The sequence below is a fragment of the Tamandua tetradactyla genome, chromosome 1, assembly GCF_023851605.1.
Source record: "Tamandua tetradactyla isolate mTamTet1 chromosome 1, mTamTet1.pri, whole genome shotgun sequence".
Lineage (NCBI taxonomy): Eukaryota > Metazoa > Chordata > Mammalia > Pilosa > Myrmecophagidae > Tamandua > Tamandua tetradactyla.
In genome coordinates, this window is record NC_135327.1 from 2,632,210 (window position 1) to 2,647,153 (window position 14,944).

General features: G+C 60.7%; 1 protein-coding gene and 1 long non-coding RNA gene across 19 annotated transcripts in view; one reads left to right on the top strand and one right to left on the bottom strand.

Annotated features, from left to right (window-relative positions):
- Positions 1–265: 265 nt before the first annotated feature.
- Positions 266–14,944, top strand: part of PEDS1 (plasmanylethanolamine desaturase 1) — a 29,741-nt gene continuing 15,062 nt past the window's right edge. The window contains exons 1-2 of one of the 4 annotated variants that reach the window (XM_077166808.1): positions 266–437; positions 8,283–8,402. In XM_077166808.1, the coding sequence (XP_077022923.1) occupies positions 314–437; positions 8,283–8,402 (244 nt within the window). In that variant the 5' untranslated portion in view covers positions 266–313. Of the gene's footprint in view, positions 438–7,421; positions 7,695–8,022; positions 8,042–8,282; positions 8,403–14,944 lie in introns of those variants that run through there. The other 3 variants (XM_077166817.1, XM_077166825.1, XM_077166834.1) reach the window with 3 other exon arrangements.
- Positions 2,593–14,944, bottom strand: part of LOC143688682 (uncharacterized) — a 34,778-nt gene continuing 22,426 nt past the window's right edge. Inside the window, exons 3-6 of one of the 15 annotated variants that reach the window (XR_013178238.1) lie at positions 12,928–13,260; positions 8,270–8,367; positions 7,161–7,242; positions 2,604–3,077 (exon numbers count right to left, since the gene is read on the bottom strand). This is a non-coding gene — a long non-coding RNA (uncharacterized LOC143688682). Of the gene's footprint in view, positions 4,469–5,872; positions 7,293–8,262; positions 11,742–12,927; positions 13,261–14,944 lie in introns of those variants that run through there. The other 14 variants (XR_013178232.1, XR_013178229.1, XR_013178225.1 and 11 more) reach the window with 14 other exon arrangements.

Consider the following 14,944-nt stretch of genomic DNA (forward strand, 5'->3'; position numbering starts at 1 on the left):
AGGAGGCACTCAGCGAGGCTCGCAGCGGCAGCGCCCACGCCCGGGGGTGACCGAGGCCCGCGCCTCCGGCCAGCTGAGCCCAGCTGCGGCCCCGCCCCCGCCCCCAGCTTGGCCCCGCCCCCCGCGCGCCGCGGTTGGCTGCAGCTCGCGGCCGCCGATTGGCCGGCGCGGCCCCGGCGCGGGCCCCGATTGGCTGTGACGCGCGGCCGGGCGCGGCCCCCGGCGCCGGGCGGTCATTGGGCGGCGTGATCTCGCCGCGCGCCGCGGCCCCGCCGCCGCTGCCCGAGCGCCCCGGGCGGGCCGCAGACTGACCATGGCGGGCACCGAAGAGCTGCCGGTTCGCCTGGCGGAGCTCGACGAGGACGAGGCGGCGGCCTCCCGGCGCGGGGACACGCAGCACGCCGGGGCCCGCGAGCTGGCCGCGCTCTACTCCCCAGGTAGGTCGGGCCCCGCGGCCCGCGGCCTGCTGCCGCGGCCGGCGACCCGGGCCCTGGACGCAAGCTCCGCCCTCGGGCCCATGCAGACCCCCAGCCCCGGCATCTGGCGGGCAGGCTGCGCCCGGATTCCGGGGCCCTCCCCGGCCGTCCCCGGCCCTCCCCAGCCCCGGGAGAGAGGAGCTGCCGCCCGGCGCGCCCCGCGTGCCCCGCGTCTGCTGTCCCAGCCCAGGGCGCCGGCGGCCGAGAGCGGCTCCGGATGCAGAGTCTGCCCCCCGAGGCCCGCGCCAGGACAGCCCGCAGCTGCAGCCCTGACCGGCGGGCTTGTCCTGCCTCCCCGGCCGCGACGGGGTCTTCCCCCCGGGTCTGGCACCTTCGGCCCCGAACTCCCTCTACCGCAGTTGAGGGGCCCGCTGCTGCCTTCTCCCAAAGCTCCATAGCTTCGGGGGCCACCGGATCCCCGGGTCCCCAGGCCCTATCCCCTCCCTGAGAAGACCTCATCCAGGAATCTGGGGGGGGCGGGGCGCATAGTTCTGGGCCTGACACCCGCCCCCGCCGCAGGCCCCAGCTCCAGCCCCGGCCCCGCCCGGTGCGCGCAGGTCAGCAACTGGCCAGCCCTCGGGGAGGCGCAGCCTTGGCACTGCCCGCAGGCCACAGTGTGGACCCTCGCTCGCGGCTCGCCCCCCCCCCCCCGCACTCCCTCCTCCTGCTCCTCCTACCGTGTTCCAGCCTGCCGGGCTGCCCCCGCACGACTCCCACTGAGCCCCGGATTCTCCTGGCTTTGGGGGGCCGGGATCCCCCTGCCCCCGTGTGTGCCATCGCACGGGCCTCGCGTGTCCCACGTGCCAGTATCTGCCGTGGGCTCCCCACCCACCGAGGGCGGTGGTCTGGGTCTGAGGGCCGCCTCTTCCTGAACAGCTGTCCGTGGCCCCTCACTCTCTGCCTTTGAACCTTCGCTCTCCAGGGACCTTTCCAGCCCTGCAGTTGCAGGCTCTGTATGCGTCTTTTAAAACTGATCCTGGGTGCCTGCTCCCCCTGCCAGTGCCCGCTGCCAGTTCTGTGGACTTGGAACCTTCTGCTGACCATGTCGTGGGTTGGGTGGGCATGTTGACTGCCCCCAGCTGTGTGGCGGGGGCCAAGCCCCCTCCACTCTCTGAACCTCGGTTTCCTCCCCTCTGAAATGGGCACAGGTGTTTCCCCTCGGCATTGGGGAAATTTGTGGGTGGGTACAAAGGGTACTCCCTATTGTTGACCCAGTGACCTGAACTTAGCCGTGTGCTGAGTTGCCTTACCTCTCTGGCCTCAGACTCCCCATCTGGGAATGGCAGGTAAGGACTAAAACCTTTCGTGCCCAGCTCTGCCTACCGTCCTGTGCAGGTTCCCTGCGGCCCCAGGGGCCTGTCTCCCCACCCTGCCCTGCTGGCCTCCGGCCTGGCCCTGGCTTCCCAGGGGCCTGACTCAAGCCTCCTGGTGCCCCAGACCTGCGGCCACACTGCTTTGTGGCTCCTGCGTCCTTGGGGAGTACCTGGCCTCTCTGGGCCTGCCCTGTGTGGCCTCCCTTCCAGCTGCTGTGCGGGGTTCTGGGTCACAGTGGCAAATGAGACAGAGGCTGGAACTGATGTTTTAGAGGAGAGACAGGCAGTAACCCCACTAAACAAGTGCTATGAGGAAACCTGACAGTAGGGAAGTGAAATGTTGGGGGAAGCATGCATGACAGTTTGGGCATGGGGGGCAGGGAGGACCTCACACAGCAGGTAACATCTCAGCAGAGGCCAAAGGTGGTGGCGCCGAGGGATGGTTGAGCAAGGATCCACCCAGGCGAGAAGCCGTGGCATAGGCAAAGGCCCTGGGGTGCCAGTGAGCCTGGCGTGTTTGGGGCAGTAGGAGGCTGGGGTGGCGTGAGCGGGGGCAGAGTGGGAGAAGTTCTTGGGTTCCAGGAGTGAATTCTTGCAATTCCTGGGGCCCTAGTTTGGCACCCTAACAGCTGACAGCAGTGGTTGACATTTATTGAGTGCTGAGTAAGTGCTGGGCATCTTCCCCCCATACTCTTATTTCATCCTCAGTACGGCATTCTCCCTACTTGGCTCTATTTTTCCCCCTAAGCAACTGTCACCTTCTAGCACATTGCAGAATTTATTTTCTATTGTTTATTGTCAGTTCCTCGGCTCCATGAGGCAGAGATTGTTTTGTTTGTTTTTTAATGTTTTTATTGAGAAATATTCACATACATACGGTCCATTCACAATATGCAGTCAGTGGCTCACAATATCATCACATGGCTGTGTATTCATCAAAGTAGTCATTTTTAGAACTTTATATCACTCCAGAAAAAGAAATAAAAAGAAAGAAAAATCCCATACATCTCATGCCCTTACCCCTCCCGCTCACTGACCACTAGTATTACAATATATCCAATTTTTTTTTACCCCTTACCCCCCCCAATTTATTAATCACTTTTTGTCATTTTTTCACTTATCTGTCCATACCCTGGATAAAGAGAGTGCCGGCCACAAGGATTTCACAATCACATGGTCATGTTGTAAAAGCTCAATAGTTATACAATTGTCTTCAAGGAACATGGCTCCTGGAACACAGCTCAATAGTTTCAGGTACTTCCCTCCAGCCTCTCCAATACACCATAAACTAAAAAGAGATATTTATATAATGCATTAACCTCCAGGATAGCTTCTCGACTGTTTGACATCTCTCAGCCACTGGACACTTTATTTTGCCTCATTCTCCTTTTGGTCAAGAAGGCTTTCTCAATCTTTAATGCTGGGTCCCGGCTCATCCCTGGGAGTTCTGTCCCATGTTGCCAGGGAGATTTACACCCCTGGGAGCCATGTCCCACGTAGCAGGAGGGCAGCGTGTTCACCTGCCAAGTTGGCTTAGAGATAGAGGCCACATCTGAGCAACAAAAGAGGTTCTCTGAGGGTGACCTTTAGGCATAATTATAAGTAGACTTGGCTTCTCCTCTGAAGGAATAAGTTTCATAGGGGCAAACTCCAAGATTGAGGGCTCAGCCTATAGCCGTGGTTGTTCCCAACTGCTTGTGAGAATATCAGAAATTCCCCAGGTGGGAAATTGAGTATTTCATGAAGAAGAGATTTTGCCTGTTTTTCTCACCACTGTGTCTCCAGCACCTAGAACAGGTCCTGTCATACAGTACTTGCTCAGTAAATATCTGTTGAATGAGTACAGTGGAAAAGGGTCTGAAATTATAGTGATGCTCTTTTTTGCAGTCAGTCTTGTTGTTTGGGGCCTGCATTGATGTGTATGGGGCGGGGGGATCTTAAACGTTCTACACACGGGGGTCGTGAAGGAACCCTTAGGACTGAGGACAGGTCATGGCAGGCATGGGGCCGGGCACAGGTGGACGGGGAGTTTTCTCATATTAACTCATCTAACAGAGAAGGACACCAAGGCCCCTCCCAGCCCCTCGTCGCCAGCCCCTGCCTGCATCCATCCTGACACTGTCACTGCCAGGATCAGGCCGGCATCTGTCCAGTGCTCACCAGGAAGGGCAGCAGGGCCAGGGCCACGTGGTACATGGTGCCCATCTTAGTTAGGACATTTCCTGGAGCATAGAGAGGTACCTGGCCGCAGTCACCCAGCCTGTCAGCAGGATGGCCAGGGCTGGCCCCTGGCGAGGGTGGGCCAGGTTCCTTGTCAGTCACTGCCCTGGGGGTGCTGCAGGAGGGGACAGCGGCTCTGAATGGGGGCAGCATGTGAAGGTCCAGCGGCAGAGGTCAGGGAACAGGAGAGGAGGGGATTGTGGGGAGGGAGAGGAGGGTCCCGGGGACTGTGGGGGGCCACACAGCCAGCTCTGCTCCAGTTCTGCGGCAGTGCCCCCCCCCTTCCCACCCCCACCGAGTGCCTGGGTTGGTGGTTGCCTGCCTTGGCCTTCAGTCTTGCCAGCGGGTAGCGGGTGCTGGTGAGGGGCACTGACCTCCCACCTGCCCCTGGTGCAGGGATGGAGCCTGAGGGGTCCTGGAGCCGGTTGCCCACCTACCCTGGCCAGCCATGGATGCCCCCTGCATGGGGAAGGCAGAGGGCGTTAAGGGTGCTGGGCTGGGGTCCCAGCCTGGACTCCCCAACCGAACCTGGCTTCAGAGCCCCCCATGGCCCAGCCACCATCTAGACCTTCCTGGCCAGGCCTGGTCCCCACACGCTGGGCCTGCCCCAGCCCGTCCCCTTGCCCGGACTTCCCTGTCTCACGTCCCACTGGGTCATGTTCTTTCTTTTCTGTCTCTCCTTATCTCCCTCAGTGTCTCACTGTCTCTGTTTGCACCTGGGTTTTTCTCTCCCTCTGCCTCGCTGTTATTTCTCCTCTATGGTCTCTTTTATCTCTGTCTCCCTTTGTCTCTGTTTCTCCTCCTCTCTCTAATTCCTGCTTCCCTCGTCTCCGTTTGTCTGTCTCTGACTCTCTCTGGCCCCTGCACTCACTACCCCCACCCCCCCAGACCCCCCTAGGCTGAGCCCCGGTTCCCCTAGGGGCCTTTGGCTGCAGGGGGAGGTCCTGGGCCTAATGCCTTTGGCTGTGTCCTCAGAGGAGCCCAGAGACCAGAGACCTGAGGCCTGGACTGGCCTCCGCACCCCTGTGATCCCTGTGACCCCAGAGTGCCCCAGGCCACCAGGGGCTGTCACCCTGCAGCGCAGCCCAGGAGTGACCTCTCCCCTCCAAGATCCCCTGGCCGAGGGCAGCCCTGGTGCTGGGCCTCATGCGATGCCCTCCTTGGGCCGCGGTCTGCCCATCCTAGAGAGACCATCTGGCCTCCCGACCCCACAGAGCTGAGCCGTGACTTTGGGCAGAGCGCATCACCTCCAGGGAGTGGGCCCATGGCCGCCCGCTAAGTCTGTGTGAGGGGTGTGGACCCTGCGCGGCCCTGCTTGGAGGACGCCCCTCGGTCAGCACAAGAACCCGGAGAGGAGCTGAGTGAGATGGACTCCATCTGAGGAGCATCCTCCCGGGTGGGGTGAACTGCCGTCTCTGGAGGCAGGACCAGTCCCGACTGTGAGCCCCCGGCCCAGACACGCAGCTCTGCCTCTCATTGCCACACCTCGGTTTCCTTGTCTGGGCACCGGGTTTCCTCCTCACGGGCTACGAACCAGGTGAGCGCTCGGGCCTTGGGCAGGAAATCTTGGATGGCCTAGTAGTCGCACCAGGCTGCCTTCCGGGGGCCCCTAGCACCCCTTGTTCTCAGGGGAGCCAGGAATTGGATGTGGTTTTAAACTGTGGCTCACTGTTAAAATCTGAGAGCAGAGCCTGCCCAAGGGAGCCAGTGTGCACTTCTGTGGGCGCCGGCGCTGCCTGCATGTTGGTCCTGGGCTGGGTGGTGGGCAGCGGGCTGCGGCTGTGGGGAGGGCTCGCCTGCCTCCTGCCGCTGCCCCTCCCCGCCCGCCCAGCAGCCTCCGGGCTTTGTGCCTCTGGCCTCAGGACCTGGCCACAACCGGAAGCAGAAAGGGGAAGGCCTGGTGACCTGGCAGGGGCTGTTGGGGTGGAAGGGCAGCATGGCTCACAATAGGCCCCTGCGCGGGAGCAGACAGCAGAGGCTCAGTCCAGAGCCCCCTCTGTGCATCAGAGTCCCTGCCGGCCCTGAGGTTAGGGCCGAGCCTGCAGCACTGCTGCCCTCCGCGGCTCGGTCCCTTTGTGGGCAAGGGGGCAGCGGGCAGTGTTGTGGTTCAGGGTAGGGTGGGGAGCAGCCTCCTATGTCTGCAGCTGCTGCCACCACCTGGACAAAACCTTCTCCCTCTCTGGGCCTCAGTTTCCCTATCGGGAAAAATGGGGACCCCGGTATTTCCTTTCCGAAGTGCTCTGATGAAGGGCGCCCAGAGATGAAGCCCAGGGTTGGTTTCTGTGGGGCTGTGATTGGGAATTCTTCTGTCACTCCACAAACATTACTTGAGCACCAACTGTGTACCAGGCCTCTGGTGAGTGAGCCTGATGTGTTTGGCACCCCTGCTCTCACTTTGGGGCAGCAGGAGGTAGACGTGACACAGGCAGTGACAGGCGTGTGGAAGGGGTCGGAGGAGGCACCCTGGACAGCTGCTTGGGAGTGGGCGTGTCCAGGTGGGGGTGTGCAGGAGAGGGGTCAGTGCGCAAGGCTCGGGCTGTGCATGGCGGACCCAGCACCCACCACGCCCTGGAGCCGGGAGAGGAGGCCCCTCGGTCAGCCTCAGTCTTGGGGGTGGCCGGGCTGCACTGTTTAAGATGAAACCCGGCTCCTGACCCGAGTCATCGAAGCAGTAAAGTGGTGGGAAAGGGCCCCGAGGCAGCAGGTCAGGTTGGGCAAGAGCAGGCCCTCAGAGCCAGACCCTCTGCCGTGGGATCCTGGTCTGTTACCGACTAGTTCCTTGACCCTCAGTTTTCTCATCTGCAAAAGGGGGATGGCATCACTGGCACCTAGTCACGTGCTCAGTAGGTGTAAAGACAATGCCGTTAAAGTGTCTTCCCTGCTGTTGGGACCAGCTGCCTGGCAAGTGGCATTCCCAGGGCCCAGACCCAGGGGAGACCTGCTCGAGCAGCACCCACATGGTGCTTTTATTTCCTTTAATTTTAATTTAAAATGTAGAAAGAACAAAATTGTAATATGGTGGTACATTTATAGATTCTAAATTCAAGAGAGTAAGTGAAAAGCCAGTCTCGACTTTATAGTCTTTTTCTTTTTTTTTTTTTTCCTTTTTAACCTAAGTGGCTGTAATTTGGCATTTGGCCTTTGTGCTTACCCGGATCTCTGACCATCCCTCCATATCCACACATAGGCAGCTGCAGAGATGGGCTGGATCATAACTAATTTGGCCGATCCCCCTGCGATGGACACCTAGGTTGCTTCCATTGCTTCGACACCTCAGACATAGCTGCAGTGAATAAGCTTGTCTGTCTTCTCTGTGCTTACTACAGATGTGAGTCCACATCTAAACAGATTGCACAACCAAACCCAGACTTCTGACTTCTCTTGAGAATCTGCAGGTGTGGCCTCCATGGCCCTCGCTCCCCGCCAGGCAAAGCAGCTGGAACACAGGGGCGCCTGCAGCAGGGAGCCCCCTGCCCCGGCCTTGCCTAGCTCACTCTTGGTCACCTGCCCAGCCCCTGGAGAGCTGAGGCCCTCTGTCTGCCCCTTGCAGAGGCCTGAAGTGGGGCCCAGGCCCTGCCTCTCCTGAATTCCTGACTCAGCCCTGAGCCCTGACAGGCCTGACGCCCTAGGATGAAAGGCTGTTTCATAGCTCCAACCTCAGATGATTACCCAGGAAAGGCAACAGGTGAGACCATGAAAGATTGAGATGAAAAAAAGAACCTTATGAAAGTTCCCCAAGTGTCTGCAGGGAGAGCCCAAAGGGGCCGACAGAGTCTGATCCTGTCTGCAAAGATTTGGGTCCTCCCGGCTGGGCCCACGGGCTGCTGACCTGGCCAGTTACCACAGCCCCACCTGGAGGACCAGCACTTGCTCCACCCCTGCACTCCCTGTCTTGGAGTATTATATAGTTTTTGAGCAAGGGGCCTGCGTTTTCGTTTTGCAGGACCTGCGCATTCTGTAGCTGGTCCTGGGTGTGTGGCCTTGGGCAGGCCCCTTCCCTTCTCAGACCTCCGGGACCTCAGTATGAAATGGGTGGGTGGACTCCCCTCCCCCCCTCTCCCCCCTCTTCCTGCCCCTCCCCTCCCCCCTCTCCCCCTCTCCCCCTCCACTCTCCCCCAACGAGTCTGATGTGGAAGGTTGTAGGCCTGGCCTACGCACTGGCGCTGCAGACTCGACCGTGGCCCACGTGCCATCGAGGGCCCCAGCTCTGCCCACTCCAGCCCCCAGACCCTGCCCCACCACCCTGCACTGACCTCTCACCTCCTCCCTGCAGGCAAGCGTGTCCAGGAGTGGTGCTGTGTGGTCTTGTGCTTCGGCCTCATCACCTACAACTTCGTCCACCTCCTGCTGCTGGCCTGCTGGGAGCACACACCCCTCGTCATGCTGGGCGTCAGTGAGTGCCCGCCACCCCGCCGCCTGCCTCGGTTCCTGTAGTGGCTAAGGCTGGTGTCTGTACAACGCTGGTGGCTACTTGTGCATGTGTGCATATGCATGTATGTATGCATATTTGTGCTTGCACAGGTGTATCTGTGCTTGTACGTGTGTGTATCTGCTTGCACATGTGTATGGGCGTGGGCGTATCTGTGCTTGCTTGGTGTGTGCTTGCAGGGTGATGACGTGGGAACCCTGCCTCCCTGAATCATTCGGTGGTACTGACAGAAAGGACAGTTTCAGTCATTTGGACCCAAACCTGGACAGTGTCCTCAGTTTCTCTTTTCCTCATATTCCAAATCGCTCCTCAGCAAACTGGTGACTCTGCTTTCAAAATGCATCCAGAATCCAACCTCTTTTCCCTGCCTCCAGCATCCGAGGCAGGTCTAGCCACCATCCTGTGCCCTGGAGCTGGTGCAGGGGCTTCCTCTAGGGGCCTAGCCTCCACCCTCCACCCTCCTGTCCAGCTGTCCATCCTCCATATGCAGCCATTCTTCCAAGTCAGGCCACATCGCGCCCCTGCTCGGGCCCCCCTTGCTAAAGCGGATACCGAGCAGTGGGCTGGCTCAGACATCAGGTTGAGGGGCGCGCAGTTTTGAAGCTGGGAGAAGTGCGGACGAGGCACCATTGAGGAGATGCTTCTCCTGAAGACACGTGCTGGGCTGCTGCAGGCCTGGCCGCGGTCACCTGGCAGTGCGTGCAGCCCTCTCTCCTCTGTTCCCGTGACGTCCATCTTCTTGCTTCCTGTGCCTTATCTGTCTGACTTTCAGTCTTATAAAGGAGTCCAGTGATGGGCTTAAGGCCCCCTTCATTCTGCTGACCACACCATAACTGAAGGAACCTTACAAAAAAACCTTGCTGACAAGGGGCCACGCCCACAGGAGTGGGTGGGCTTTAAGGACACGTTTTTCTGGGCATACATAGCTCCAAACCACCACGGCCCATGAGGTCCTACACGGTCTGGCCCCTGCTTCCCCTCAGACCTTACCTCCTTCCACTCCTCCCTGGCTCACCTCTCACCCACCACCCTGGTGTCCTTGCTGTCTCCAGCACATGCTGTGGGTATAGTCCCACCTCAGGGCCTGTGCATACATCTTCTCTCTACCTGGGAAGTTCTTCCTGCAGACAAGCACCTGGTTCCCTCCCTCATCCCATTTTCCTCAAAGGTCACCTCCTCAGGGAAGCCCTCCTGATTGCCCTCAAAAGACAGCAGTGCAGTCCTGCACTCTCCCTTAGCCCTGCTTTGCTCTGCAGTGCATTCCTTCCTGTATTGCCTGTCTCCTCCACTCTGTCAGCTCCCTGGGGCAGACATTTTCATCTTGTTTTGTTCACTGCTGTGTCCCCAGCACCAAGCACAAGGCCTGGCACATAGTAAGTGCTTAGTGAACATTTTTCAAATTGGCAAATGAATGAATGAGCTACAGTCTATGAGAACTACTGAGTGCCAGTCCAGATGAGGAAACTGAGTCTAGGGGAGAGGAAGGAAGTGACACACTCCGAATCACCCCTCACGCCAGAGTACAGTGCAGTGTCTCCGCCCCCAGGCCTAGGGTGACTCAGTTTCCTTCCCCTCTGCTCCCACCTGCCCTCCCTGTCCTGGGCTCCCTGGCTAAGGCGCAGCGGTGCCCTCCACCCGCCCAGCCCTCCCTGGGGGTTCAGCCCCACAGTCTCTGTAAAGCCTCTGGCCGCCTGAGCTGTCTGCAGGCTGCGGAGCCAGCTGCAGGGTAGTGGGCATGTGCTGGGGGCTGGACCGGCTGGAGGGGACAGAGGTGACCTCCGTGGTGCCGGTCCAGGGCGGGAGGGCAGACAGGGGCCTTGGGGCCTCATCTGCGGTGGACGCGGGCAGGTCTGCAGCCCTCACTCAGTCCCGGCCTGCTTCCTGGCTGTGTGGCCTTGGGCAAGTGTCATTGCATCTCTGAACCCTGTTTCCCATGCCTGTAGAGTGAGGGTGCTGCAGCACCTGCCTCCTGGGCCGTGGCAAGAGCAAACGCAGGTGACGTGTACGTGCCAAGTGCCCAGGGGCTACTGGATAGTGGAGAGGGGACGCTATCGCCAGGCCACCGTGGTTCCTTTCACAGCGGGTACTGTGAGCACCTGTGTGTGCTGCGCCCTGTGCTGTGAATGCTCTGCTCCCCTTGGCAGCCCCCAAGGAGGGTCCAGCTACCATTCTGTGAGGCTAGTGGTGCCCGTAGCCCTCAAGCAGAATCTGGGGTCACAGGTCTGGTTCTGCCTGGCTTCCAGCCAGCAACTCCCCACCAGGGGCAGTTAAGGGTTGAGGAGCGGGGTGGGGGCGTAGGAGCATCCAGACCCTGCTGCTTCCTGGGTGGGGTCTGAGCCTCCAGCCCCCAGCCCAGGAGATCCTGCCTGTGGCCTCAGGTACCCTCCTCCACACCTTTGCCACTGGGCTGATAAGAACTGGCAGTTTCCTGATAGTGGTGTTTGCATAGTCCCTAATCCATTTCAGTAACTACTCTGATTTGTGTGTCAACTCTCAGGGCTCAGGGCGCAGTGCCAGCTGGCAGAGCCCTTTCCTTGCCCGCCACCCCCTCCCACAGGCTCCATGCCCCAGTGAAGGCGAGTCCTGAGAGGTGCCCACTGGATAAATGCAGACACACATGACACACTGCTGAGAAGGGACAGCAGGGAAGGTGTCTGCAAGAAGGTGACCCCTGAAGAGAGGAGGGAAGAAGCCACAGATACGGCGGGAGGTGGGGGTAGGGGTGGGCCCAGGCATGTACAAAGGCCCTGTGGCTGGAGAAAATGGACCAGAGGAAAGAACGGCTGGTGGCAATGCAGAGAGGCAGTGGGGGCAGACTCTGGGCCTTGCGGCCATGGTCTGGACTTGGGGTTTGAGCCTTCGTGCCCCAGTAGTCAGATATTTCTCACAAAGCTGACGTCACCTGATGGGGGCAAGGAGGGGCTGGCAGGGGTGACTGCAGCAATCCCGCTGGCCAGGGTAGGCCGGGCGTGGTGAAAATTGTCACATTCTGGGGGCACGCTGAAGCATGGGCCACCAGCGTGTGCTGCCGGCCTGGATGTGGGGTGGGGGGCAGCGGAGCTGCGATCCTAGGCACTTGGTGACAGGAAGACACGATAGAACTGGAGGGGTGCAGGAGGGGCAGGCTTGAGAGGAGGTGGGTGACTCGCCTGCTAGGGCACCCAGAGATGGTGCCCAGGGAGTTGGAGTTGTGAGGAGTCAGGAGCAACCGGCGGAGGTGGCAGCCCTTCGGTTTGGGTGTAGAGACCAGGCCTGAGGCCCTGAGGCTGACCGGTGCCCAGGGGCTGAGTGTGCTGGTGCTGCCTGCTGGGGCGACAAGAAGAGCCTGCAGAGAAGCTGAGGCAGACACCGCAGAGGTGGGGTGGACCGTGGGGCTCGCGGGGCTGGGGGAGGCTGTGTTCCCCGAGGCCTGTGGGACAGCGGGGGCAGCCCCAGGTCTGGCCACATGGAAGTCGTTAGTGACCTTGACGAGGACAGTGTCACAGTGAGTGGGCGAGTGGGCAACAGATGCTCTGCGTGCGCTCCGCCCGGGAATATGGCGGAGGGATGGTGCCCTGCTGCGTGCGCTCCGCCCGGGGAGAGCGGAGGGTGGGCAGGCGGAGGGGCCTCCGCCGGCAGAGGGGCCCGGGGTGGGCACAGCGGGCCAAGGGGCCGAGCCTGGTGGCCCTGGCGTGTGCTGAGTCCCCCTGCACCTTTCTCCCTGAGGCCTGGTGTGCAGCCACGACAGTCCCCACACACCGAGCCCGCAGCTGTCCTGGCCTCTGGGCCCCTTTAACATCCAGCCCCTTCCTGAGAGCCGGGGCACTCATCCTGCTAACGCAGGTCCCAGGGGCAGGATGGAGGCCTCCTGGCAGCCTACCTGGGCCTGTTAGGGCCCACGCCCACGGGTAGGAGCGAGGGTTTTCAGGGCCCATAGCTGGACTTGAACCCAGAGCTCGGCCTCGCAGTGTCTGCTTCTGTGTGGCAGCCCCTCCCCAGCCCCACACCCGCCGTCCAGGAGGCCAGTGTCCAGGCAAGTCCCCGCCCGCACGGGTGACCAGGCTGCAGCTGCCCCAGGAGACACCACGCCAGCCTCTGCCCCGGAACCAGGACAAAGGAGCTCTGTCTGCGTCCCCACCCCCACCCCCTGCCCCTGGCAGCAGGCCTGGCCGCAGCCTGGAGCTGCACTCTGGAGCCACCCTCACAGGCCCGCCAGGCCCTTTCTCCCCACCTCACCCAGTGCCTGGCCCCGGTCCAGAGCACCCACCCCAGCAGGTGACAAGGCTGGGCACAGACCGGGGCAGGGGGGGTGACCTTAACCCCTCAGGCGACCACACTGGACCCTTACGGTGTCCCGGGGACCGCACGGGGCCTGTGGCTGCACCCACCCCTCCGTGACCGCCTGCAGCAGCTCTGCCTGGTTGGGTCCCCTGAGGGCCACAGTGGTGCTCTGCGGTCACTCGTCACCCTCGGCCTCGCCCCTGCAGCCCGTGACTGTGGTGGACCTTACCTCTGAGTCCGTTTCCTCTGGAAGGACGCCACGCAGAGGGACCTGCTAAAGGCTGTGGCTTAATTGAGAGTTCCCCGGCTCTTCCTTGGTGTCCCTCCAGGGTCCAGGGCAAGTTGCCTTTGGCCGTCCTGTGGCCCTGGGCTCCGCTGGACAGTGGCTGTCCCTTGAGTGTCCCTTGTTTCTGGTGGCCACGGCTGTGGGGCTTGGGGTGGGTGCCCTGTAGCTGCCTCACTGTTGGGGTACACCTGTGTTCTCATGACCAGTTCAGGGGGGCAGTGCCGCTCTTGTCACATTCTCGGGGCTGCTGTCGCGCCAGGTCACTGTCGGCGTTGCCTGTGTGAGAGTAAGAAGGAGTGGGCAGCTGGGTCACGTGGCTTCTGTGCGACTCCAGAAGCCAAGCAAAAGAAGCCACACTCAGAAGAGCACATGCTATATGGACCTTGTATGTGGAGTTCTGGAGTAGGTGAAGCTCATTCATAGTGACAGAATGGATCGTATGTTCTGGAGCAGGGCTGGGGAGGCGGGGGCCTGGAAATGTTCTAGAGCAGGGCTGGGGAGGCGGGGGCCTGGAAATGTTCTAGAGCAGGGGTTGGCAAACTGGAGTCTGAGGACCAAAAATACTTGTAAACAAAGCATGTGTCCTGTCTGTGTCCGCTTTTGTGCTATAATGCTGACTTGAATAGTTTCTGCAGAGATCATGTCTCATAGAGCCCGGAATATTTACTAACTGACCCTTTAAAAAGTTTGCTGGTCTCCGTATCCTACACAGGTGTAGAATCTGTCTTGACTGGGGCAGGGGATAAACAGGTGTGTCCACATGCAGATGGCACCGCCTGCTCACTTCAGCTGATTCCTTTGCCATCCTCGATACCCGATCACAATGTAAAGTGCACCGAGATTGGGGAGGTGACCAGGCTTGAGCAAGTCTCTCTGAGTGCCCAGTTCTCTGGGAGCAGGGAATCCAGGACTCTGAGCCCCCGTGGTCTCCAGTCACTTCTCATCTGTAGAGGGCCCAGCGTGGGCAAAGGGCTTGCTCCGGGTCACACGGCAGGAAGGTGGGGAGGGGGCTCCCAGCTCGCCATCTGGCTCCTGGTCTTCTCAGGAGATACAAGGCAGTGTGTGCACAGCATCCCATGGTATGCAGCAGGTGCTCTCTTAATGCTCCCGGGACATACTGACATACACTAAAGGGTGTGAAAGGGTGCCGGTTTGGGGGCAGGTAGGTAGATGCACTGTCGTGCTGTGCAAGTGTGGCTGCTGCAGGGTGACGAGTGCTAAGAGGAAGCACCTGCCGGGAGCCAGCATTAGCCAGGGCTGGGGGTGGGTGACGTGTGCCCTGAGCTAGAAGGCCTGAATGTGCAGGTGCTTGCAGGTGGCTGGGCCCCCGCCCTCACCCACTCTGGCTGCTCCCACACCTGGCACCTAGAGGACAGGTGCTGTGGGGCCTGGGCAGGGGCGCGTGCGCTCAGCTCAGCATCAGCTGCACCCGTCCGCAGGGACCCAGGCACTCCCCTTGCCTCCGCTCAAGAGCCCAGCTCCCCAGGAGCATCCAGGGCCTTCTTTTATGGTTTCTGCAGCACCCTGAGACCCTGGCCCCTGTCACCCAGCCACTGAGGACCTCAGCAGGATACAGAGAGCCCTTTGGTGGCCCAGAGTTCACGCAGGGAAACTGAGTCTGGGGGAGGGGAAGGGGCTTGCTAGTGGCAGGCCTTGCTCAGGCGGCCTTTGTCCTCTACCCTGGGCAGCCCTGGGGCTGGGCGCACAGTAGGTCCTTGCTGCTGTTGCTGCTGCTGTGGTCAGTTAAGGAGTGAATAGTCAGGCCGCTGGAATGGGTCCTGTGGGCTTACTCTGCGCCAGGTGCGGTACTTGGTGTTCTCCTTTCGTTGAGCACATTGCTTCCTGGACCCCTACTGTGTGCCAGAAGCGGGGGGGGGGGGGGGTTATACAGCCACAAACAGCAGCCCAAACTCCTTCTCCTTGCAGAGCTGAGAGCTGACACCCTTGTCTGGGGAGGGGA